Below are 26405 nucleotides of genomic sequence, written 5' to 3'. Positions count from 1 at the left end.
CTGGGGAGGAGGACGAGGAGGAGCCGCGACCCGGTAATGACTGATTCACGGACTGGTCCCGGTCCCCGGACCGGGGGTTGGGGACCACTGCCGTAAAACATTAAAACATTACAATACATCATTAATAATACAATAACAGATAACATCAACATTGGGAGGTCAATTATTTCAGACATGGGGGTGCGTCTGGGGGGACCAGCAGGTGTTCTGAGTTGGTCAGCCTCAAGCAAATGCCTGGTGGAGGAGCTCCCTTTTGAAGTTCGGGCAGGGCCCTGATCTCCTCAGGGAGCTCATTCCACCAGGTGGGGGCCAGGACCAGGAAGGCTCTGGCCCTTGTTGAGGTCCGACGTGCTTCTCTGGGGCCAGGGATCTGCAGTCTGTTGGAGGTAGTGGCATATAAGGCTCTTTTGGGGGTATAGGCAGCGAGGCGGTCTCTCAAATACACTGGGCCCAAATCGCGTATGGCCTTAAAAGTGATTACCAGAACCTTAAGCTTAATCCAGAATTCAACTGTTGGAATACTGGCCAGATGTGGGATTTCCATGAGGTCTCAGTGAGAATCCTGGCCACAGCATTTTGGACCAGTTGTAGCTTCCGGATCAAGGATGAGGGTAGGCCTGCGTAGAACAGAAGTCCAGCCTAGAGGTGACTGTTGCATGGATCACTGTGGCTAGGTGCTCTGGATTCAGGTAACTTGGCTAGTAACTTGGCTTGGCAGAGGTGGTAGAATGCCTGCCGCGCTACCTTTGTGACCTGGGCTTCCATTGTAAGGGAAGCATCCAGGATCACGCCCAGGTTCCTGGCGGAGTGCGTTGCTGAGAGCTGCATACCGTCCAGGATGGGCAGACGCGCTTCCTCCCATGGCCCCTTCCTACCAAACCACAGGACCTCCGTCTTTGTAGGATTGAGCTTCAAACGACTCAGCTTGATCGAGCAAGCCCAAAGATCAGCTAACAACATTCTCAAATTCTATCGAACCAAGGGGAAATACTTTGTACCAGCTGCCCTAGAGCTCTACAAAGCCAAGACACTTTCTCAGCTGCTTTATGGCTCCTTTTCAGGAACCCCAACATCTAGTGTTATGTTACTGGAAAGGGTGCAGTCAGTATTTCTAAGGAAGATCATCCAGCTCCCTAAGTGCGTATCAAATGCTAGAGTGAGATTGGAAACAGGTATGCAAAGTGTGGAAGATAAGATCTATGTGTCATCGATCCTATATTGGCTGAAGCTAACCTATGACCCAAAGCGATTGTCTGCTTTGATCTTAAGAGACAACTTTCAGCCAATCTGGCTAAAAACTGTGAAATGCAAATTATCACAGCTTGGCTTTATGGAACAACAGCTAGCCTTCATACAGCAAGATCAAGCTAAATCCATAATTAAACAAAGGGTCAAGGACATCAGTCGGCAAAGGGATCTAGCCAAAACACCAGAATTTCTGTGTCCAGATAGGATCCGATACACGCTTGTTCCAGCTCCATACCTGTCAGACCTAGAACTTATCACCCATAGAAGGGCCTTCGCCCAAGCAAGATGCTCAGCTCTACCCACTGCCGTGCTGGAGGGGCGTTACCAAAAGAAACCCCTTGCTCAGAGACTCTGTCCTTGTGCCAGCGGATGGATAGAGTCAGATGAACATGTGCTTCTGTTCTGCCCCATTTATGACACTATCAGACGCACCTTTATCCAGCCAATTTTGAACACTTACCTGAGATCTTCCACAAAGGAGAAAATCAAGGTACTGCTTCAAGACGAAGATAAGCAAATAACTCTCTGCACAGCTAAATTTTGCACCGCCGCCATGAAATTGCGTACTCGGTATATGGATCAAAAAATTCTCTCTGATCCAACCTTATAAACTGGTAACTTAAAGTATGTTTTAAATACTGACTATGATGTCAGATTTTTAACATTTTTATAGTATTGGCAGTTTTCCTGCTTTTTGTATTGTCTTAGTTTTAACTGCATGTATTTGGGTTTTGGTCTGAATGACCGTGAATAAAATATTGATTGATTGATTGACTCAGCTTGATCCATTTTGTGACTGCTTCCAGGCATCTGGCTAAAGGTTCTGGGGGAGAGTCAGGGTGGTCATCCATCAGGAGGAAGAGCTGGGTGTCATCTGCATATTGGTGGCAACTCAGCCCAAACCTCCACACCAGCTTAGCCAGAGGGTGCATAAAGATGTTAAGTAAGATAGGAGAGAGGACTGCTCCTTGTGGGACTCCACATGTCAGCTGGTGCCGGTTAGATACTCTCTCTCCTATCGCTACTCTCTGTCCGCAGCCCCGGAGGAAGGAATTCAGCCATTTAAGGGCCGTTCCCCATATTGGCTAGGCGGTGAGCTAGGAGCTCATGATCTACTGTGTCAAACACTACTGACATGTCTAACAGTATGAGCAGTGCTGACCCGCTCCGGTCTAGCTGGTGTCGGTAGTCGTCTGTCAGGGTGACTAGCACTGTCTGTACCCCATGTCCAGGCCAGAAGCCTGACTGAAATGCGTCAAGGGCTGAAGTTTCTTCCAGGAATGCTGGTATTTGGTCTGCAGCAGCAGTGTACAACTTGTGTACACACAGATACACTCATAAAAAGGTAAAGGTAAAGGTATCCCCTGTGCAAGCACCAAGTCATGTCTGACCCTTGGGGTGACACCCTCCAGCGTTTTCATGGCAGACTCAATATGGGGTGGTTTGCCAGTGCCTTCCCCAGTCATTACCATTTATCCTCCAGCAAGCTGGGTACTCATTTTACCGACCTCGGAAGGATGGAAGGCTGAGTTGACCTTGAGCCGGCTGCTGGGATTGAACTCCCAACCTCATGGGCAGAGCTTTCAGACAACATTTCTGCTGCCTTACCACTCTGCGCCACAAGATATACACTCATACTGATATTTTCACCTCTGTGGTAAATGCAGCCCACCTAAGCAACATCCTTGACTCTGAAGCTGATAAAATTCTTTCTACTGAAAACTCTTTACAACAGATTTACTTTTCCTCTTTTCATATCACGAACATATAGCCTAACCATATCCTCACATTTCCTGATTGGCTACAGGGCCTATTAAGTCTTACATGAACATAAAATAAATAAATAAATTGCTTGACTTAGTCAATCTTTTGCTAAAAGTAACCTGAGATTTTTTTTTTATTATTTTAAACTGCCTGCTTGCTAATTGGGTACAAAGGTTGAAGCCAAGCACAAGTAATTTTGCACCATTCCTTCTTTCCTTGTCATCCACAGGAAAACATGCAAACATGACCATGATGTTCTAGAGAGAAACTGGAAAGGTAAGATATTTTGTAAACCGGTAGCAGAACAATTTTCATGTAATAAACTATCTTTTTCATAACTATATTTATCTGTATTTGAAAATCTTTATGAATTTTAGAAAAGCCATGAATTATTTATACTATGCAAGCAGCCATATTTGGAATGTTAGAAAAACTGTATTTTTCAGATGTTTTCAGCTGAATCCTGCATACTGTACTTTTCATTATTTTTAACGAATGCGTACTTGAAAAGGTAATGTCTGAAATCCATGATTCATCTTCACTTTCTTATATAAAGATTCAGGTGAGACAGACAACAGCTTTAACAAGTCAAGTTTGCCGCAACCTGTTTTGAATTTGGTAATGACCAATGTATCTATTACACAATTAATTTGCTGTCTTTCCCCCTTCCCTGCCAATGTTGTCTACCAACAAAGTCATGCAGATCTCATCACTGCTTATATCTTGTGTAACAGTACACGGTGATCAGTGGCGCCATATCAGATTTCCATGAGGGCGGGAATACGTTTCTTTGCAAGGTTGAAAGGCTTGCGCTGGATAGAATGAAGATTAAACTGCAAAATAACAATATCTTTACAAGAATGTGTAACTACATCAAGATAATCCTGTCAGAATTATCAGCACAGTATACTTTTTTCTGAAGTGAAGGTTGCATGTGCCTTGGGAATACACAGTTTGGATATGAGCTACGTAGTTGTTTGTAAGTGACTCACTATGCAGAACCTGTGAGGCTGTTCTAAGGAATAATGATATATGGCAAGGGTAGTCAACCTGTGGTCCTCCAGATGTCCATGAACTACAATTCCTATGAGCCTCTGCCAGCAAATGCTGGCAGGCGCTCATGGGAATTGTAGTCCATGGACATCTGGAGGACCACAGGTTGACTACACCTGATATATGGTATTAAAACAAGGAAATGGACAATATCCTCTGTTGCTCCAATCCTGATCCTGCAGCAATTAGTACCAATCTGTACATGAGCTTTAACCCCTACCCATGTAGCATGAAATAATTTGCCACCCATTAATTTTAATGGCTGATATTGTTTCACCTGTTTTCATCACCTGGAACCTTTAATAGTTCCTTACCTGTACATTTGCCTCTACTGGTGTTATATTTTGTTATCTTTTTCATTTCTTTTTGCTTGAGGTAATTAAAAAAATTACTAACAGAGCTTTCAAAAAGATCTTTTCACTTTATTTCATTTCACAAAAATGTACTGAGCTTCTAGTAAATGCCATTAATTGTGCCTGGAGTGGGGATCAGCCCATGAAGGCAGGAGAGAGAAAAAGACAGCACAGACACAGTGTATTTGGGAGAAGCAGGCCATGGCTTTATTGATTACAGGTTCAGGTTCCTCAGGTCTTGGTGCAGGATAGGCCAGATACAATGGGTGCAGCTGATTGCTTGTGTGCTGTCACAAGCCCTCCCCGATCTGCTTGTTGAATTCACCAAGGGAAGACTGCTGGCATTCAGGCTAAAAGAGGCAGAAGCTATTCTTCCTACCCTGCCCCAGCCTCTTGGGGGCAAAGTCAGTGTGTCATACAAGATTGGTTGTAATGTATCCCAGCTCCAGGAGTTATGCAGGGATTCCAGATGCCTCATTTCCCCACAGCACAACTTATGTTCCAGATTAAGGCTGAGAGCTAGATTTATGCATATAATGAAATGGTTATCTCCTCCAAATATTGTACAAAAGAAGTGTTTCCCAAGAGATCAGCTACTGTGTTAGGTTAATACCCCTATAATATCTGAAAGTTAGCAGGTTTATGTGCTCAAAACCGCCTCAAATCCCATTCAGGGGAAATGAAATAAATAAAAACTAGTAACCTAATTTAATCTAGGTAACTGTCCGGTAGAGACGTACACATGCCAGATATACGTATCTACAGTTCTGAACGTGGCTTCCTTTTCAGCAGTTTCTCGCCTGAAACTCTAAACATTCCCAGTTTAATAAGTAAACAACAGTTTGGAAAGTTATGTTGGGAGCTGGCAGAAAAATTCCGGCTTGCATTTACTATTCCATGTGTATACCTCGGTGGATTACAGCTGCGTGTATTATCACAAGCCTTGATAAAACTGTCTTCTGTATGCTAATCCTCTCATAGAATTGTTGTAAAGATGCATGAGTAGGGGAAACAAGACAGTGTCAGCTGCCTTGAGCTCTTTGGAAAACAGGTGAGACTAAGAAACATAGTTCATATTTCCCACAACCCATTCTGTTTTGTGAATCCAGTGAAGTGACTAGGTTTGGCTCCCAGGCTTCTGATACCATTTGGGCCACAATTTGTCATGAACAAACCATGAGTTTCAGCTTCCTCTTGAATGTCATATTGAATGTTAGCATTTCTTTATATTCCAGTGGTAACATACACCTAACAACCTAAATTCACAGATTTGGAAAATGGAACTTGCTTGGCTCCCACTAATGGCTGCTGTTCTTTTTCTGCCCCTGGTCACTTTCATGAGCATTGTTGTAAGTTTTATCAAACTTATCGACTACTTTTTCTACTTCTTCTAAAAACTCACTGTAAGCCGCCTACCAACACATATTATCACATGAAGTTACTGTAAAATTTATAAATTTGATTTCTGCCTATTCTATATGATATGGTACATTGTACACCATGATCTAAACCAGTGTCTGAGCAAGCCTTCTAACAGGATCCTGATCATTTGCTTTTTTTATGGATCTTCTTCCTTAATTTCATGAAAGGGTTCCATGATATTGCTTTCATGCCTTTCATGGTGGGTAGGTGGTGGACTAAGTAACCTCTTAATTCACTTGGTTGAATCTAATTCATGGATGCTGTTATTATGAAGATAAAATGGAGAACAGAACCACATATGCTGCACTAAGTGCCTGATAGGAAGAGTGGAATTAAAAATTAGAATGAACTTCCACCTACTTCCACCTTTTGTAAAGGATCCTTATTTGGGGTGGGGGGGGGAAGCAGCCATTTATAGGGAAATAACAAAATACTGATTTTTAGAAACAATTTCCATGACATTAAATAATCACAGGAGCTTGACAGCCATCACCTATACACCTCTACTATCCACATTATCATTTTTTTGGCAATACATTTTTATCTATAACACTTTTTGTCTTTTTCTTTAACAGGACACAATAGGTGCAACGGCGAACAGTTCTTCTGTTCTTACACTTAGGAATAAGAATCTTAGTTTGAATGATGCTATCAAAATTTTGCACAATAACTCTGACATCACAGAACTATACCTGAGCAACAATGCTATTCCCGTTCTATGTAACTACAGCTTTCATAATCTTTCAAAACTAGTCATTCTAGATGTCAGTAATAACTCTATCCAAACAGTTGAGCAAGCAGCCTTTGCTGGCTTAAATAAGCTAACAACTTTGTATCTACAGAACAACAAAATTGCCCATTTAGATTCAAGTGTATTCAGATTTCTAGAGAGCTTGAAGATCTTGAATTTAGAAAATAACCACCTTGGATATTTTGAAGTTGAAGTATCGCTTAATTTGAGCAGCATTACACTATTTGGAAATCCATGGAATTGTTCATGCGGCCTGCTTAGTTTACAGAGATGGTTGAATAACTCACAATTAACAGTTATAGGTGAGTGCAACAGAGTGGTTGGGCTCTGGTGATTTTTCTTTCCTTCCAAAATTCTGGCTATTGATGGTTGTGATGAATTGCTTGCACAGACTTCCCATGCCAAATAGCCTACAAATATTTACATTCATTTAAATATATCAAAAAGATGCCATGAAAACCAAAAGTTGCATACATTAATATCTATTTTCAAGGATCAAGTTCCAAAGGTGTTCTATTGTCCATAAAAGAAAGAGGTCTAAACTGTCAAACAGAATAACTGATAACTTCAGGACGTCAATGCTCCCCTTAACTGAGATTCATATTAAAAGAATTGATAGCACCAGAAGGTATGCTTTCTGCCCAGGATAAACAATATTCTGGAGCAGTGGCCCCCAACCTTTTTATCACCGGGTTCTGGTCAACGCTTGACAATTTTACTGAGGCTCGGGGGGGGGGGGGGATAGTTTTTTGCTGAGGGACGTCGCCGCCGCCTGAGCCCCTGCTCCACTCACTTTCCTGCCGGTGCCCCTGATTTCCTGCCGCCCGCTATGGGGTGCTGCTAGCAGCAGTGCCACGCTGAGGAGGAGCCCCAGCCATGGTAACCGCTGGAGCGCACCAATGGTGAGCTGGTGGCAGAGTGGCAGGGCAGCCCCTGAGGCAGCAGCCGGGGAGGAGGACAAGGAAGAGCCGTGGGACCACTGTTCTGGAGGATGGGACTGGTTTTCTATAGAAAGTTCATCTAGTTTAGTAATTCTTAACAGAGATCATACAGCCTCCTGGGGGCAAACTACAAAAGAAGGGGGGGAATTCAAGATTTTAAACAGTCTCTTTTCCCCATTTGCATGCCTTCTGACAGCCAGTAGAGGACAGTTGTTTTACAATTCAGGATCAAATACTATGCTTCAGTTTGTCCTCAAATCTCTTTTAAAAAGTGACACACAGCAGAAAGGACTTAAATAGATATGCACCCTCTGAGTTTGGGGCAACCCCACAAAAATCAGTATTCCTCATGGGCTTCAAGAAAGAAAACAACAGAAAGGGCACTACGATAACAACCAAGATAAGGGAGAAACTCCAAAAACGGCCAAACTGAATTTAAAATTGCACTTAAAAAAAAAGTGTCCTCCTTGTCTGCATATTGTTGTTGTTGTTATGTGCGAAGTCGTGTCCGACCCATCGCGACCCCATGGACAATGATCCTCCAGGCCTTCCTGTCCTCTACCATTCCCCGGAGTCCATTTAAGTTTGCACCTACTGCTTCAGTGACTCCATCCAGCCACCTCATTCTCTGTCGTCCCCTTCTTCTTTTGCCCTCAATCGCTCCCAGCATTAGGCTCTTCTCCAGGGAGTCCTTCCTTCTCATGAGGTGGCCAAAGTATTTGAGTTTCATCTTCAGGATCTGGCCTTCTAAAGTGCAGTCAGGGTTGATCTCCTCTAGGACTGATCGGTTTGTTCGCCTTGCAGTCCAAGGGACTCGCAAGAGTCTTCTCCAGCACCAGAGTTCAAAAGCCTCAATTCTTTGACGCTCGGCCTTCCTTATGGTCCAACTTTCGCAGCCATACATTGCAACTGGGAATACCATAGCCTTGACTAAACGCACTTTTGTTGGCAGGGTGATGTCTCTGCTTTTTAGGATGCTGTCTAGATTTGCCATAGCTTTCCTCCCCAGGAGCAAGCGTCTTTTAATTTCTTTGCTACAGTCCCCATCTGCAGTGATCTTGGAGCCCAGGAAAATAAAATCTGTCACTATCTCCATTTCTTCCCCATCTATTTGCCATGAATTGAGAGGGCCGGATGCCATGATCTTCGTTTTCTTGATGTTGAGTTTCAAGCCAACTTTTGCACTCTCCTCCTTCACCCGCATCAACAGGCTCTTTAGTTCCTCTTCACTTTCTGCCATTAGAGTGGTATCATCTGCATATCTGAGGTTGTTGATATTTCTCCCTGCAATCTTGATCCCAATTTGTGACTCCTCTAATCCCGCATTTCTCATGATGTGCTCTGCATACAAGTTAAATAGGCAAGGCGACAGTATACAGCCTTGCCGAACTCCTTTCTCAATTTTGAACCAGTTAGTGATTCCATGTTCAGTTCTCACTGTTGCTTCTTGACCTGCATATAAATTTCTCAAGAGACAAATAAGATGCTCTGGTATTCCCATCTCTTTAAGAACTTGCCACAATTTGTTGTGCTCCACACAATCAAAGGCTTTAGCATAGTCAATGAAGCAGAAGTAGACATTCTTCTGGTACTCCCTAGCTTCCTCCATGATCCAGCGTATGTTGGCAATTTGATCTCTAGTTCCTCTGCCTCTTCGAAATCCTGCCTGTACTTCTGGAAGTTCTCGGTCCACATATTGCTGGAGCCTAGCTTGTAGGATTTTGAGCATAACTTTGCTAGCATGAGAAATTAGTGCAATGGTGCGGTAGTTTGAACATTCTTTGGCATTGCCCTTCTTTGGGATTGGAATGTAAACTGACCTTTTCCAATCCTGTGGCCATTGTTGAGTTTTCCAAATTTGCTGGCATATTGAGTGTAGCACTTTTACTGCATCGTCCTTTAAGATTTTGAATAGTTCAACTGGAATGCTGTCACCACCACTAGCTTTATTGTTGCTCAGAGTTCCTAAGGCCCATTTGACTTCACATTCCAGGATGTCTGGCTCCAGGTCAGTAACTACCCCATTGTGGTCATCAGGGATGTTAAGCTCACTCTTGTATAGTTCTTCTGTATAATTTTGCCACCTTTGTTTAATCTCTTCTGCTTCTGTGAGGTCCCTACCATTTTGGTCCCTTATTATACCCATCTTTGCATGAAACGTTCTCTTCATATCTCCAATTTTCTTGAAAAGATCTCTGGTCCTCCCCATTCTATTGTTTTCTTCTATTTGTTTGCACTGTTCATTTAAGAAGGCATTCTTATCTCTTCTAGCTTTTCTCTGGAATTCTGCATTCAATTGGGTGTATCTTTCTCTTTCTCCCTTGCCTTTCACTTCCCTTCTCTCCTTAGCTATTTGTAAAGCTTCCTCAGACAGCCATTTTGATTTCTTGCATTTCTTTTTCTTTGGGATGGTTTTAGTTGCTACCTCTTGTACAATGTTGCGAACCTCCATCCATAGTTCTTCAGGCACTCTGTCTATCAGATCTAATTCCTTAAATCTATTTGTCACCTCTACTGTGTATTCGTTGGGGATATGATTTAGTTCATACCTGAGTGGCCTAGTGCTTTTCCCTACTTTCTTCAATTTAAGCCTAAATTTTGCAACAAGAAGCTCATGATCTGAACCACAATCAGCTCCTGGTCTTGTTTTTATTGACTGGATAGAACTTTTCCATCTTTGGCTGCAGAGCACATAGTCAATCTGATTTCTGTGTTGACCGTCTGGTGATGTCCATGTGTAGAGTCGTCTCTTGGGTTGTTGGAAAAGAGTGTTTGCTATGACCATTGTATTCTCTTGACAAAATTCTACCAGCCTGTGCCCTGCTTCATTTTGTACTCCAAGGCCAAACTTGCCTGTTATCCCGGTTATCTTTTGGCTTCCTACTTTAGCATTCCAATCCCCCATGATGATAAGTACATCATTTTTTGGCGTTGCTTCTAGAAGGTGTTGTAGGGCTTCATAGAACTGATCAACTTCATCCTCTTCAGCAGCAGTGGTTGGGGCATAGACCTGGATCACTGTGATGTTGAATGGTTTGCCTTGGATTCGAACTGAGATCATTCTGTCATTTTGGAGATTGTATCCCAAGACTGCTTTTCCTACTCTCTTATTGATTATGAAGGCTACTCCATTTCTTCTGCGAGATTCTTGTCCACAGTAGTATACCTGATGGTCATCTGAATTAAATTCACCCATTCCTGTCCATTTTAGTTCACTGATTCCTAAAATGTCGATGTTCAGTCTTCTCATTTCTTGTTTGACCACGTCCAGCTTACCTTGATTCATGGATCTGACGTTCCAGGTTCCTATGGAATAAAAATCTTTACAGCATCGGACTGTCTTTTCGCCACCAGTTACTTCCACAACTGAGCGTCCTTTCGGCTTTGGCCCAGTCGCTTCATTCATTCTGGCACTACTCGTACTAGCCGTCTGCTCATCCCCAGTAGCATATTGGACACCTTCCGACCTGAGGGGCTCATCTTCCAGCGTCATATCGTTATGCCTATTGGAACTGTCCATAGAGTTTTCATGGCAAAGATACTGGAGTGGTTTGCCATTTCCTTCTCCAGTGGATCACCTTTTGTCAGAGCTCTCAGCTATGACCTGTCCGTCTTGGGTGGCCCTGCACGGTATAGCTCATAGCTTCACAGAACTACGCAAGCCCCCTTGCCACAACAAGGCAGCGATCCTTGAAGGGGGTGTCTGCATATATCCTACATCAAAAAGTAAATGAATCTTTCTGTGCTGTGTCCCATTTTTTTTCTCCTGTGGCTTGGTGAACCTTTGATGTTGCACCTGGGTTTGTGTGTGTGTGTACTGGCTTAAAAGTTGAACTATTATTTAATTAATATAAGCCCAAAAGGGGGTTACGAAAGACATAAGCTGCACACCTAGAAATTAGTTACAAATATACACAATAGTTTTCTCTGAATAAACTTTAATGACAGATGAGCATTGTATGAATCCCTTCCAGAATGTCTGGAGGTAAGTGGATAGGAGGGAAAGGAAACAATCTGTTTCCTAATTTTTCTATAGAGTATTCACCAAATGAGGAGAGCTGAGCACAGTAATTTTAAAACTGAATATGTTCATATATAACAATACCTTTAAAATTTTTGATAATCAGAAAATGTTACGCCATTTTATTTGTTTCGGACATTTCTTGGCAGCTGAGGCAAAATAACTTTCTAAAATCCTATAATTAAATAAGGATATTTTTATTTGGGTAAGATGAATTATGTATAATGGCACTAACTAAACTCTGTGATCCTCTTTTTAACTGTTTGTACTTGCAGAAAATACCACATGTGCCTTTCCAGAGACTCTAAAAACACAGCCCATCAAAAGAGCACTTATATCTAACTGTAACAGAGAAGAGGAGACCGAAGCAATCTCCAGTGTTTATGTTTCTATTGATTCTAGCAATGTTACTGGAGCATATGGACATAATGATACTGATAGAAAATTATTATATTCAGGTATATTTCAGTTTTGGTTAACAGCAGTGGCCATGCATTTGGTGCTGTGGATTTTGGTACTATGGAATAGGTCTGGATTAGAGCTTTTAGAATATATGTCTATTTAAATTTCAGCATATAACTTGCTATATACCCCAGTGCAGCTTTTGTAAATTTTCAGAATATGTAAAAAGTGTACAGGAAACAATGAAATGTTTTTTCATTGCTACAAGTTATTGGTCGCCTATTTAAACCTTTCTTTCTGCTACGTACCCTCAACTGTTCTGATTCATCAAGATCCACACCAGGAGTCTTTCTTAAGGACTCACTAAAAACACTTGTGAAGGAAGATGCAGATGAGTATCTTCTCTTGGACTGTTTACGTACTGGAGGTTTCATGCTGGGCTGCAGGCTGGAGTTTTAGTCGTGGCAGGTTGCCCCACCTCTTCCTGTACCCACATGGGGAGCATTTGGCCTGGTGCACCTCATTTGGCCTGGTGCACCCAATCAAGTGCCAAACTGCTTTAAAATTTCACAACAGAACATTCTGCTTTAAAAACAATGATAGGCACTGTCATTTATTTATTCATTCACTGCCATTCCCAGCAAGCCAACTTGAAGTGGTTTATGGAGCTCTTCCACCAGGCGTTCGGTTGAGGCCACGGTAGTAAGAGTAGGTCCCTCCCTTTGCAGCCCGTAGCCCCCTAAGCCAAACATCTCATGTGAACATCTACCAGGGCAATGGCAACTATTACTGGGTGGGTTGAGGGATGGCATAGGGGATGTTAGATTGTTGCCACCAATATTGGATTGTACTGGGGGTTTTATCTGGTTTTATGTCTTTTATGTAAACCGCCACCAGCCAGCCAGGCCAAGAGTGGCAGTCTATAAATACAGTAATTAATCAATAAATGTCAATAAATAGGTCTTCTTAGAATCCAACTCTGGTCTACTCAGTGGGGCTTACTCCTAGGAAAGTGTTTTTACAAGTGCACTCTTTAAGACTTTATTAGTTGCGGGAAGAAAGGATTTTTCCTTATGTAAATCAAGCCAAAAATATTAACAGATATCATATGAAAATGCTACATTTAAGCCCAGTAGCTTCTTAGATATCAACAGGATTTTGCTAGTATAAGCTTTCAACAGTTCATAGAATCATAGAGTTGGAAAGGATCTCCGGAGTCATCTAGTCCAACCCACTGCACTATGCAGGACACTCACAACCCTATCGTTCATCAACTGTAACCTGGCATCCCACTGAACCTTCACAAAATCAACATCTCTGTCAGGTCGCTAACCAGCCTCTGTTTAAAAACTTCCAAAGATGGAGAAACCCACCACCTGCCGAGGAAGCCTGTTCCACTGAGAAACCGCTCTGTCAGGAACTTCTTCTGGATTTTTAGACTAAATTTTTTTAAAATTAATTTAATCCCATTGGTTCTGGTGTTTTCCTCTGGGGCAGGAGAGAACAACTCTGAACATGCACGTTTGCACGCACCTGCTGCGCGTGCGCAGCACCCGGGCTGCCGGCTCTCCCCCCCCCACGGAGGCGGTCCTCAACCGCAAAAAGGTTGGGGACCGCTGCTCTACATGGCAACCTTTTAAATACTTGAAGATGGTTATCTGATCCCCTCTCAGTCATCTCCTCCCCAGGCTAAAAAGACCAAACTTCTCCAACCTTTCCTCATATGTCTTGGTCTCCAAACCCCTCACCATCTTTGTCTGGACACCATCCTCTGGACATGCACCAGTTTGACAAACCATCCTTTGTTAGATGTGAGTTGGAATGAAGACCTCTGAGTCTTTATTGCCTGGTCAGAAGGTGGGTTAGAGGGATCTTCATACCAACTCCTATCTGACTAAGGGAGCTTTGATTCTCAAAATGAGCTACTGGACTTGAATCTAGCTGTTCTCTGAAACTAAGGGAAAAATGTGAGACAGTTTGTACTGAGAAATACTAAAAACAATATTCCTCCCCTTATTTTTAATCATGCAGGTTTTCCACCCCTTGGCAAAAGCTGGAAATTTTTGATTGGTGTCCTTATAGTTATTGTTACTACTACGATGCTGATTATTATTGCCATCAAAGTCCCAGCATGGTACCGTCATTTGATTAGCTACAGTCATAGCCGTCTGGATGAAGATGAACCTGGAATGTTTGAAGAAAATTTCTCCACAGATATGTGCAGTTTCCCATCAGGACCAGATACCAATGAAAATGACTCTGTAGTGGTATTTGAACAGTTTCATACATTTGTCCCAGAAGATGATGGATTTATTGAAGATAAGTATATTGATACCTGAAGACTTGATTGAATCTATTTTCTTTAGGCTGTAATATTAGCAGAGACTTGTGGCAAATATATTTTTATGAACTAGAGAGATAACAACCTGTTGTTTTTATCCAGTCACAGAGTGCATCTTTAAATCGTATAGTTATCACACAAAAATACTACAAGGTGCATATAGAAAAATATGATTTATATGTTTAAAAATAGGAAGAAAAACAGCATGTAGTGATAATTAAGGCATATAAGTCACTAAGTGTAATACAACATGCAACAAAAAGAAATAGCTTTCAGTGAGAAATCCATAAGCATTTAAAATAATTTTTACTGATATCAAACAGCTCCCGTTTTTTGCTGGTATATTCAGTGGTTTGCTGATGTGTACAAGTTCAGTGCAATATGTCATATTTACGAACATTTGCTAGACCTTGTAAAAAAAATGACAAGACCTGTATCCCAATAATTAAAATGAAGAATTCTACAGAATGTATGAGTGGCTTTTTTGCTTTCCTTAGGTTTGTCCTGGAAGAAAACTTTAATCCTGTACCAGTAGCAAACACTGTAGCCATATCCAAAGCTATAGTTTCTGCCATTTCCCTCATACTTGAGAAAATACATTGACAACTACTGAACTAATAATTGCTTCATAGCTCTTTAATCTTTTAAGGATTCAATTACAAAACATTTACCTGGAATGTAAATTCTGTAATAATGAAAGAGCTTTCAAATTCCAAGTAAGTATATTTAGGATCATGGTAGAGGCATACCCTAAAACAACCTGGTAGATGCTGGAAAAAAAGCTGCATCATAACTGTACATTTTCAGTTTTGATATTTCATATACTTACGCTTGTCTTTCTGTAAAAATGGTGTCTATGCTCTGAGCTTCACGGTCATTTTGTGTTCTCAGCTATGAAAAAGACAAATCCATCAGAAACTTGGTGAGAACTTCTTTCCTATTTCTACAGCAAAATATGAAAAAAATCCTGCTTACATGGCTCTCTGTTCCTCTGTATTTCCTGCTACAGTTCATCAGAACCATAAGACTGTACAAAGATTTTTAAAAACAACCACCTGACTCGATAAAGATTTATGAATTTTAATATAAATCATGATTTATGGTAGTTTTGAACTAAATTTTATCAGCTTCCGTGCATAATAGCTGAATTACTGACACAAGCAACAGGATTGCTTATCTGACTGTATTAAGGCCCCTAACTTGCTAATTTAAAATGATTTTATCCTGCCTTCTGACCCTCTGGCCACATATACACAGAATCACAACAGGTGGACTGAGCTACTGTCAGCACAATCTTAAAGAGAGTTACACCTTTTAAACTGCATTGAAGTCAATGGGCTATGAAGGCTGTGCGCGGCTCGCAGTTGCTCCCGGTCTGACGCGGCGAGAGGCGCGAAGCGCCTCTCGCCACGTCAGGCCGCCCCCGAGCGAGCCCCCGGCAGTCGCGCGGAGTGCCTCTCGCCGCGTCAAGCCGCCGCCCGAGGGAGCCCTACTGGGAGCTCTACTGTTAGCAACACAGTTTGGTACATTCAACATTAAACAGTCTTTTAAAGAAGGAAGGTTGTTGGCTTTCCAACTTGCTGTTGAATGCAGCAATCCATGCAGGAACTCCATGGGAGTCTTCTCCTATCTCAGGCTTTTTCATCCAGGATATTGTGAAGCCTTGGGGTTTCTTGAATCAGTGATAGTTAATTATTGTTTTATATATATATTTAAAATTTGTTAAACATTTATTATGTGATATGATCGTACATGGTCATGTCGACCTGCCTCGCTCAAAATCTCCAATGATGGGCTTTGAGGAGCTGGGAGGAGGAGGGGCCCCAGGTGGGCGTATCCACAGCTATGCTTCCCAATCATGTTCTGCATGATCATACCACTTCTGGGGATTCTCAAAACCTGAAGAATGTTTCAGGGTTTCTCAAGAGTAAAAAAGTTCACAAAGGCTGTCTTAACTACCCACTCTTCTTGCCAACTTCCCCCAGTTCTCTGTGTTTAATTGGCTCTTAGTTGGGGATGAATTGAGACTAAATCCTCCTCAGCACCCATTTCAGAAGTCTTTCTCTGCTCAACTGATACTAAAAAAAATCAGATCTTTTGAAACAGCCTGTTATTCAAGGCTCTCTTGCTCTTTGAGGAGTTAACTCTTCACAGTCCTTTACCTATTTGTACAGTACTTCTTTTAGAATTGCAGTCCATCACAGAGGCAGATGAAGGGGAGAAATTAATAACAGATGAGGTGAAATGATGACTATATAGTAGTTCTCCCCATCCTCTGAACTGAATTAGTTTATATAGGATGAATCAATCAATACTTGGTAACAAACAAAAAGGCCTGATCGGTTGCTTCTATTGTCTACCTACAGGAGTCTAAGAAGTTATAAATGCAAAAAGAAGCAGGTAATGTAATAAATAACATTGAACTGTTATAGAACTCTACCATTCTTCTCATGAACGATTCACCTCAGCAGCAGTAATTTAATGCTGAATTACTACCAACCATATGGGAACACTACAGCAACAGGATAAAGTCCAACAGTTAACTGTAAATTCAAACAGTCAACAGTGCAATAAAGTTCAAATTTTAACACTTACTAGGTTGTAGTCATTCATCACTTCCTCCATGTCAGTATTGGTGTTGAGCTTATCTACCAACTAAAACAAAGATCAAATTTTAACTATTCATTGTTGTTTCTAGACTCACACAAATAACAAGACAAGAAGAAAGAGTGCTGTTATGAACATGCATTCCTAAATATGACTGGACTAGTTTTATAGTAACAGTAGAAAAAACTACAGACATATCTGTGTAATTGCTATTCCAGTATGTTCAGTTTAAGCCAGTATGTTCAGTACATAAAATCAATAATAAAAAAGGACCAATATATCATAACAGTTACATTATTGAGATCAGGAGTAGTGAGAACTAGGTCCAACTTTGGGCCAGTCACTATTCTTCTGCCAAATCTTGCTAGACTAAACTCCACCAAAGGCCCTTGTAAGAATAGGAATGGGGAGGAAAGAACAGAATATTTTATTTCGATACTGCCCTTCTCCATATAGGCTTGGAGTGGCTCACAACACTAAAAACATATTCAATAATATCTATTGCAATCATCTATTACAATAAAATACATTTTGAAACTCCATCCTCACCCCACGCCCCCTTTGTATCCTCTGCCAACTACTGGAGACATCAGATAAAGTCAACAGTAGGGGGAGCCAAGAGTAGAAGATGGAGGGGGGGGGCTCTCATAAGGCTTCAGACTGCCCTGATTTTAACCATAGGCCTAATGGAAGAGTGCTGTTTTGCAGGCCTTGCAGAAATTTGGCCAGCTCTATCAGGGCCTGGATCTCAGCTGGCAACTCATTCCACCAGGCAACTCATTCCACCTTTTTGGCCCTGGATCTCATTGAGACCAGGCATATATCCTTGGAGCAAAGGATCACCAGCAAATTTGTTTGCATACTATAATGATCTCCAGGACAGCGGTCCGCAACCTTTTGGCTGCCGCGGACCACTGCTCTGGAGTGGGGGGAGAGGGCAGCTTGGGGGCCCGCGCATGCGCGGCAGCCCCAGCACAAACGCGCGTGTGCGGACTGCTGCGCATGCGCGTTTGCGCCCGGCATGCGACGTTTGCGCCGTCGCCATGCCAGCGGCCGCGGCTCCCCCTCCCGGCCCCTCCGGGCCGCGAGCAAATCGGACGCCAAAGAGGCCAATTAGCTTGCGGCTCGGCAAGCTTCTCTTCCCCCCCTCCCGAAACAAGAAGCTTGCCGGGCTGCAAGCTAATCGGCCACTTTGGCGGCCGATTTGCTCGCGGCCTGGCGAGCTTCTCGCTTCGGGGGGGGGGAGGGAAGAAGGAGCCGCGGCCCGGCGCCAAGGCCTTCGCGGCCCGGCACTGGGCCGCAGCCCGCGGGTTGGGGACCACTGATCTATATATTTAAGGCTGTTTGTGGTATAATGATTAACACTGGACTAGGATTTGAAAGACCCGGGTCTGAATCCTCACTCTGCATGTAAATTATTCTGGTTATTACCCACAATGTAATATTGGGCCAGTCACATTCTCTCAGCCTAACCTACCCCACAGGGGTCTTGTGTGCTTAAATGTTATACGCCGGGGGACATATTGGGAGAGGTGGTCCTTCAGAGAGAATCACTTTGAGCTCCTTGGAGGAAGGGTGAATAAAAGTGTAGTAAATCTGGCATAAGTAGCATACCATGTTATAGTCTGCTAGCTGTCCTTGAAATTCTTTGATCTCACTAGCTAAAGCCTCTGCCCTAAAGAAGAACAGAAAAAAGGTTATTAGATGCCACTGCCTACACATTAAAAAGCAATCAAACGAAGTTTCAAGTTTTATCATTTAAATCCTTCCCTAAGGTAAAAAATGGATTTGTTACTCAAAATGCATAAATACCAGCTACTATTAAAAACCGATGTTGAGAATGTATACAACTGGACGTACCGTTTTTCATATGAGAGGTAGACAGAGTTTTCCTGGTTATACATGTCGATTTCTTTCTGAAGCTTGCTAATCTCAGTGGTAAGCTCATTTATTTTGCTTCTGTAAAAAATTAGTTACCATCTTAATACATTATTCACTGCTTTTTAAAGAACTACTCAGCTTAAGTTCGATGGGAGAGGACAACCCTAGCTTTGCCTTCTTCTTTGGCATTCCACAGTGTCAAATCCAGTATTCACCAGGCTCACGGGGATCCATGGGCACTCTCTGTAAAGATCCACATGCTAGGCAGCTAATCAGTGGTGGCCAGTCACACGCTCTTGGCCTGGCCTACCTCACAGGATTATTGTGAGAAGAACAACATAAACTGCTTTGAGTCTCCATATATAATAAAGTAACAGTAATTAGCTAAATAATGATTTGTAGGCTTTTGTTCTAAATACAGCTATTTTCAACTATTGTTTTATTTTTAAAAGACATTTTTTCTACACTAAAGCTCCAGAAAAAAAAACTCCTGTAAAAATATCTCAGCTGGAATGAGGGGAATTATAGCCAGCTCTCTTGGCCCACTAAAAGTCATGTGCAGAGGTGGAGGAAACAGTTTTCTCCTGCTGTAAATTAATCTTGAATCTGACAAAAATATGGCAAGAACAGTCTATGTGTCTCCATTGGAGGCAAGAGGCAATCTGTAGTAAAGAAAGTGTTTTTAAGAGGTTAGCTACATACCAGTCGCATTACCAGGTCTAACAGAAGGATAAAGGAAGCTTCAGAAGCTCCATTTCCAGCAGTCAGATGGCAATGTGTGTGCACTAAGTACAAAAAAACTGCTGAGAAAATGCGGCAGGGTAAGTTGGGAAAGAGACAGATGGGACAGCTCTTAGGGCCTGTGCTGAGCATAGCAAAAAATGGTCTGGTGGAAAAGAGGGGAGGAACAGCTACCACAGAGACTGTTTCTGCACCTGAGGCTCTGCGCCAGGCTGGAGTTTGAGCCTGGGCAGGTTGACCCATATCTTTCTGCTCCTGAATGGGGGAGCATTTGGCCCAGTGCACCTTGTCCACCTCAGATTTGTGCTTCCGCACCGAGCTAGGGCAGTGAAGTTCCCAGTGCAGAAATGGTGAGAGAGGAAAGACTTAAAGAGTCTTTCCCACTCTTTCCAGGACTGCAAAGCAGAAATGAGAATGGATCCCAGACACACACCATGTAGAACCACAAACCAGGCTACCATTCTTGATACAAAGTGCTTAGGTGGAAATGCTGCACTTACCCCTGAAAATAGGATTTCACATACCTAAGTACTCCAAGGTAATATGATTTATCCATAACTTGTCTCTGAGGACCTAACAAAGAAGAACAAATAGCAGTGATTTTTTAGACTACAAGGTACAATCTGGAGGGGGACACAAAAGTGCTCAGGGAATTGATCAACTATTAGACTAGGTTACCCCTGAGATATGCTGGCAGAGTATCCTAGTGCTGCTGTGCCATTGCCATTTGCTAGCGTATCTCCAATGAATCCCTGTCAGCACCACCGGCACTACCTCCTGTGCCACTATGAGAAGGAGCAGGCCTAGGGTATTGCAAAAGTTAAGCCATCTCTTTAAGCCACCTCAGCCTGGGAACATCTCCAAGCAAAGGGGCAGTTATGGCTGTAAAAACTGAGGCATACCCTAAAGGCACCCATGGAGTCCAGAAAGAACCACCTTCTCCCAACAGCTGCTATGCCCCCAGGACTGAGAGCCACAGGAGGCTGAAATTCCCTACCTCCATTGGCCCCCATCCCCAGTACAGCCAATGCCAGCTACTGGTAGCTGATTAAACACTGGTCCATGTATGGGCAAAACAGACGACAAGTTTTGCGGCTATACTGATCAAGACTGTGACCATTGGACTTAGCATGTCACATCACTATGGCATCTAAAACACATAGTCAGGGAATGGCTGCACAGATGAGAACACATCTTGGTGACAGGGCAAGGATGGGTGGAGGACCAGCTTCAGAATGCTAACAGACCAATGCAGATCTTATTCCCCCCCACAAGGATTGTGCCCATTGCCACCAGGAAGGCACACCCCGTGTCTTTTCCTGGAGTATGCAAGTATGCCACAAGATGCAGCAAAATGACCTCATGCCCCCTGCTTGAACCTGTCCCCCACTCCAGCCAGGACTGTTGTTGTATCTGAGCAACCGTAGCAGATGGCCCTGGGACAGAGCTTTTTTTTTGGGGGGGGGGCTGTCTTACTACTGAGCCAGGATCACCACAGTGTGAGAGGGGGAACTTGCCTAATCCCTAGCCAAGATGGGATGGCAGCCACAAATTCATGTAGGAGCCCAGGAGTTGATGGCCACATCCATATAGGTGCAGCACTGTTAACATGGTTCCTCCTCAAGTGGGACATGTCCAACTGCTGTCCTGAGCAGTCCATGGCAATGGAAAGACTGACATGTTCTCCCAGTGGCCCCCAACTCAACAATTGGGTATCTGGCCCAGTGACACTAGTCCGGGCCCCCAGTGGGCATTGCAGTAGAGAGGTGACCATGGCTCAGCGCTGGGCCAGGCACTGAGGGAAGTGAGGCCAAACCCATCATTGAGTCCACATAAAACAGAAACCTGAATAAACAATGAACTTTTGTTGTGAATGTATTAACACCAGCTTTTCAATAATAATAATAACATGAACCGCTCAGCAACAGAGGGTATCCTGCCTTGGAGAAATGATAGGTGAGGCTGCTCCTCTGTCATTAGCATTAATTCATTACCTTTCATTCCTGTTTTCATTCCACTCAGCCCTTGCTGAGTCACTGGACGATCTGCAACTTTAATCTGTGAGGAGAACACCACTCCAGTACCTATAGGGACACCACGTGTCCCAGGTCTTGCTGTGCCTGGAGGGATCTAAAATAGAAATTGGAGAAAATAATTATTGAGGTGGGGAGAATTCATTGCAGTGGTTCTGAAGAACCTTGAGTATTCTGATGTGTAATCTATGAGTAGGCCAGCTGGAGCCTTAAAATGTGAGAAATGGAATGTCTTCCTACACTTTAAGTACAAAAAATGCCTCATAATCCCAATGGCCATTTTATTGGGTTTTAAAGAAGAAATCGTTTCAGGAAGAGTTAATTTTTCCAAGGGACAATGTGGGGACTGGGAGTGGCAGACTGGATCACAATAAGCAGTAGAGGAGCAGTCACTAGGAAAGAGTTAAGCATCCTCCTTCTTGCCATTTTTATGCTGGAACTGTTTCTTATCAAAATCACTTGTGTTTGTTATACAATGTAAGAAAATCTTATTATTAATAAGCATCCTGAAACCCTGGAGAGGCTTACAATCTTAAACAACAAAAAAGCAGAAAGGATGAGATGTAGCAAGGAGAGAAATCAGAGAGTGAACCAAATTGTTTTTTTTAATTGCTGCTTTTGAACTATGAACTTCTCAAAACAGGGTCATGTCATCTGTGTAAAACTCCATGTTGATGACATGATATAATTAGAAACAAAAAGTAGCATCACAAAAGTAGCATGGCTGGCATGCTACCACCTCTGCCAAGTCAAACTTTTAGCGCCCCTGGAACATGTAGCCACAGTGATCCATGCGACGGTCACCTCTAGACTGGACTTCTGTAACTCGCTCTACATAGGCCTGCCCTTAGACTTGATCTGGAAACTAAAGCTGGTCCAAAACGCAGCAGCCAGAGTCTTCACAGCAACACCATGGAGGGCCCACATCTGGCCCATTCTCCATCAACTACAGTGGTTGCCAGTTGAATTCCAGATCTGGCTAAAGGTTCAAGGAAATTACCTTTAAGGCCATTTGCAGTCAGGGCCCAGTGTACCTGAGGGACCACCTCCTCGCCTATGCCCCCCAAAGAGCTTTGTGCTCCACCACTACCAACTGGCTAATGATCCCTGGCCCTGAAGAAGCCTGTCTCAACCAGGGCCAGAGCCTTCTCTGTCCTAGCCCCCACCTGGTGGAATGAGCTCCCCGAAGAGATCAGGGCCCTAAAACAGGAGCTAAAATAGTTCCGCAGGGCATGCAAAAGGGAGCTCATCCACCATGCATTTAGTTGAGACCGAGCAATCCAGCAAAATATACAGCGCCCCTGCTCCCTCCCTCCCAGAAATCCATTCATGCGTTCTGTTCTGGACCTGTTTGGATTGCTACAGTCCATTACCTCTGTTATAGTTTTAATGTTGATATTATTACTGTTGTTATGAAAAACAAAATTCCATGTACTGTTTTCTACATTTTATGTAAACCGCCCTGAGCCTCAGGGGAAGGTGGTATATAAATACAATAAACAAACAAACAAACTTGCATGCAGACGCAAAATAAAATGTCAGACTAGAATAGAAAGAATCTAAGCAGGAACATAAAGAGATCAAAGTTGCAGTTTAAAAAAAAACAATTCAAATAATTCAATGTCACAAAATGTCACTCATGATACATCCTATATCTTTGATCCTTGTATAGGTTGATTAATTTAACGTACCCCACTACCCAATAAAGCGGCAGATGGAGGCCGTAAGGAAGATGACGGAGGTCTGGCTCCCAGTCCCATTCCTGCTCTTGAAGAGGGACGAGATGTTGGAGGCTTGTGATTACTTGCCATTTTACTCCTTTCCTTTTAACTTCCCTCTGTTAATAATAAGCATATATTACACATTAGAGTCCTCGGTATAGGTTTCCTATATTTGAAACAACTACAGATTGATAAAGCCATTAAGAAAGGCCTTAGAATTCCCTTTAAATTTTAAATCAAAATTATATTTAAGCATCACTGACTTATAGTTTATGCAAATATTATGAGTGCAACCCTTAAGAAATACAACTCATTGAAAAAGACTTTTAAAGATTATCTAGCATGTATGATTTTTGTTTCTTTTTTGTTTTTTTTACCATAGATTGGATACGTTAGCTGTTATTCTGGCTAATCTAGGCAGGGTAGAATATCTATATATTTAAGGCTGTTTGTGGTATAATGATTAACGCTAGACTAGGATTTGAAAGACCCAGGTCTGAATCCTCACTCTGCATGTAAATTATTCTGGTTATTACCCACAATGTAATATTGGGCCAGTCACATTTTCTCTCAGCCTAACCTACCCCACAGGGGTCTTGTGTGCTTAAATGTTATACGGCAGTGGTCCCCAAGCTTTTTATCACTGGGAACCGGTCAATGCTTGAAAATTTTACTGAGGCCCGGGGGGGGGGGAGGTAGTCTTTTGCCAAGGGACGTCACCCCTGCCGCCTGAGCCCCTGCTCCGCTTGCTTTCCCACCAGAGCCCCTGACTTCCTGCCACCCGCTGGGGGGCACTGCCAGCAGCAGTTGCACAGTGCCACGCCGAGGGGGAGCCCCAGCCATGGCAGCCGCCAGAGAGACCAAGGGTGAGCTGGCGGCAGAGTGGCAGGGCAGCCCCTGAGGTAGCAGCCAGGGAGGAGGAGCCGCGGCCCGGTACCGACTGATCCACAGACCGGTTCCGGTCCCCGGACCAGGGGTTGGGGACCACTGTTATACGGTACGTCACTGCATTCCCACTGGGGGAGAAAGTGGGGGCTTCAATGGAATAAACAAACACATAAATAAAACTCTACACATATTTTTATATATTATTTGCCTTTAGGAAAGTTCCCCACTTTAGTTTATACACTGTTGTCTTATTTTATTGATCTATTAAAGAAGTGTATTTTTGGTAATTCTTTTGATTATATAAAATGAGGTCAAGTTTTAATTGACTTACAGCAACTCTGTAGGTTTTTCAAGGGAAGAGACATTTAGAGGGGATTTATTATTTCCTGCCTTTATGTAGCTACTCTGGACTTCCTTGGTGGTCTGCCATCCAATTTAGACTAAGATGTGTTCAAATGTATTTAAAGCTCAAAGTATATTATCTGTTTGTTGCATAGGTTGTATTAAACCTCTCATTTGTAAATAGGGATATAAAGGTACTGAAATGCAACTTGCCCCCATGTTGGCGGGTGGTATAGAAATTGAATAAACTAAACTAATGTCTGATATCAGTACAATAATAGGATCAATATTTTATAGTTTCATCAACTCACTTTAACCATATAGCAAAATTAGCTGCCCCTTTAAACTCTGAAAAACCCATCCTTTGTATTAACATCAGATGAAAACTACAGCTCTAACTATAATTTAATCCATGCTTAAGTTAAGATTAACTGCATAAAAACAGAGTTAGGGGTTTCTTCTGCCATATCCAAAGCAGAGTATCTAATTCCAATTGCTTTTTGTTCCAATAAATTATTCATGTCCTGACACCCTTTTCATCAGACCTTGAAAGCTAAGCAGGGTTGGCCCTAGTTGTTATTTGGATGGGAAACCACCAAGGAAGACCAGGGTCACACACAGGCAGGCAATGGCAAACCACCTCTGAATGTCTCTTACCTTGAACACCCAACAAGATCACCATAAATTGGTTGCAACCTGACAACAAAACACTCATCTATATTGCCTTTAACATTAAGACACAGTAGTATCTTCCAATAGTAGGTAGTCCACTAGGACTCCCGTGTTGTGGAACTATCTCGCCTTTTTGTTATGGGTTTATAATAGTTCTGTAGAAATCTATTCACAGCAGACTGAATCCTGTTCAGTAAAGAATGTGGAACTAATAAGTAAATAAGTAAACTGATTTGGGGAATATTTTTAAAACAGAAATTTCTTTCAACCATGAGTGTTAATGTCTATCTTCTTAATTACTGGTTCTAAACTATCTTGAACTAGGTGGTCAATAGAATCTCAATAAAGAATTCAGATATCTAACTGAATGTTTTACTTTTGCCAAAATAATCAAACATATTGTGTAGAACCTTTAAATGCTTTGTTTTTGTCAAGTAAAAACTAAATAACGAGCATATAATACTTTATATCTCATCCCTAACAAAATATTGTTTTTAAATGTTCTAGTGTATGCTTGTAGGGATGCCAGTCTCCAGGAGGGATCTGGGGATCCCCTGGAATTACAGCTTATCTCTGAACTAGAGACCAGGTCACCTGGAGAAAAGACCTGCTTTGGAGAATGGCCTCTATGGCAACCTTCCCCCCATCCCCGGAGACAGCAACAGGGAACCAAGCAACCCTGTATGTTTGTGATGAATCTGAACCATGCAGGGGGAACACAGAGGGACTCTATAATTATAAAGAGAAAGACAGCGACACTAACCAACACCCCCCCCCCCCCGAGATCCCCCTATTTTCAGCCCTCAGTGGTACAGAAGCGGCCGGTCTCGCCCGAAAGCGGCTTGTGTGGTGGGCAGTTTATTCCCGCAGGATCCATGGACACTTGGGAAACTCCAACCTGCGACGGGCTGCTGGGTGGTTCAGGGATGCTCATTCCAGCCACAGCCAACCCCGCCGCCCCCCCTGACATCCCCGTTACAAGCGCGGTCGCAAAGGGGCACAGGGACCACCCCAACCCTCCCGCTTACCTCACTCGTCCTCTCGCGAGGAACTCAATCTAACGGCTCCCCCCCTCCCCCGTGTACCGCCGTCTCATAGCAACCACGTCGGCCAATTCCCGTCCCTGGCTTCATCCTTCCCCTCAACTTCTCATCGCGAGACTTCAGACGCGTTCTTTCATCCCAGTCGCTCCATCTCTGCTTGCATTCTGGGAAATGTAGTCTT

General features: G+C 42.9%; 2 protein-coding genes across 4 annotated transcripts in view; one reads left to right on the top strand and one right to left on the bottom strand.

Moving 5' to 3' along the window:
• IFT74 (intraflagellar transport 74) overlaps positions 1-26348 on the bottom strand; it is a 50087-nt gene extending 23739 nt beyond the window's left edge. The window contains exons 1-8 of one of the 2 annotated variants that reach the window (XM_077345233.1): positions 26210-26348; positions 23250-23395; positions 21520-21655; positions 20050-20098; positions 18764-18862; positions 18518-18578; positions 16892-16951; positions 15126-15187 (exon numbers count right to left, since the gene is read on the bottom strand). In XM_077345233.1, coding sequence (XP_077201348.1) covers positions 15126-15187; positions 16892-16951; positions 18518-18578; positions 18764-18862; positions 20050-20098; positions 21520-21655; positions 23250-23369 — 587 coding nt within the window. In that variant the 5' untranslated portion in view covers positions 23370-23395; positions 26210-26348. Of the gene's footprint in view, positions 1-15125; positions 15188-16891; positions 16952-18517; positions 18579-18763; positions 18863-20049; positions 20099-21519; positions 21656-23249; positions 23396-26079; positions 26188-26209 lie in introns of those variants that run through there. The other variant, XM_077345234.1, reaches the window with a different exon arrangement.
• On the top strand, positions 3153-14764 carry LRRC19 (leucine rich repeat containing 19). 2 transcript variants are annotated; one of them, XM_077345235.1, is made up of 5 exons: positions 3153-3288; positions 5654-5767; positions 6416-6893; positions 11829-12011; positions 13987-14764. In XM_077345235.1, exons 2-5 carry the CDS (start codon positions 5696-5698, stop codon positions 14292-14294), a joined length of 1041 nt encoding a protein of 346 aa, XP_077201350.1. In that variant the 5' UTR covers positions 3153-3288; positions 5654-5695; the 3' UTR covers positions 14295-14764. The 2 variants fall into 2 exon arrangements, with proteins under 2 accessions (XP_077201350.1, XP_077201351.1); XM_077345236.1 differs by having other exon boundaries at positions 3217-3288; positions 5687-5767.
• Positions 26349-26405: the final 57 nt, after the last annotated feature.

This window comes from Paroedura picta, chromosome 7, assembly GCF_049243985.1.
Source record: "Paroedura picta isolate Pp20150507F chromosome 7, Ppicta_v3.0, whole genome shotgun sequence".
In the NCBI taxonomy this organism is placed as follows: domain Eukaryota; kingdom Metazoa; phylum Chordata; class Lepidosauria; order Squamata; family Gekkonidae; genus Paroedura; species Paroedura picta.
Note: the sequence above shows the minus strand (reverse complement) of the source record. Positions and strands in the feature narration are given on the sequence as shown.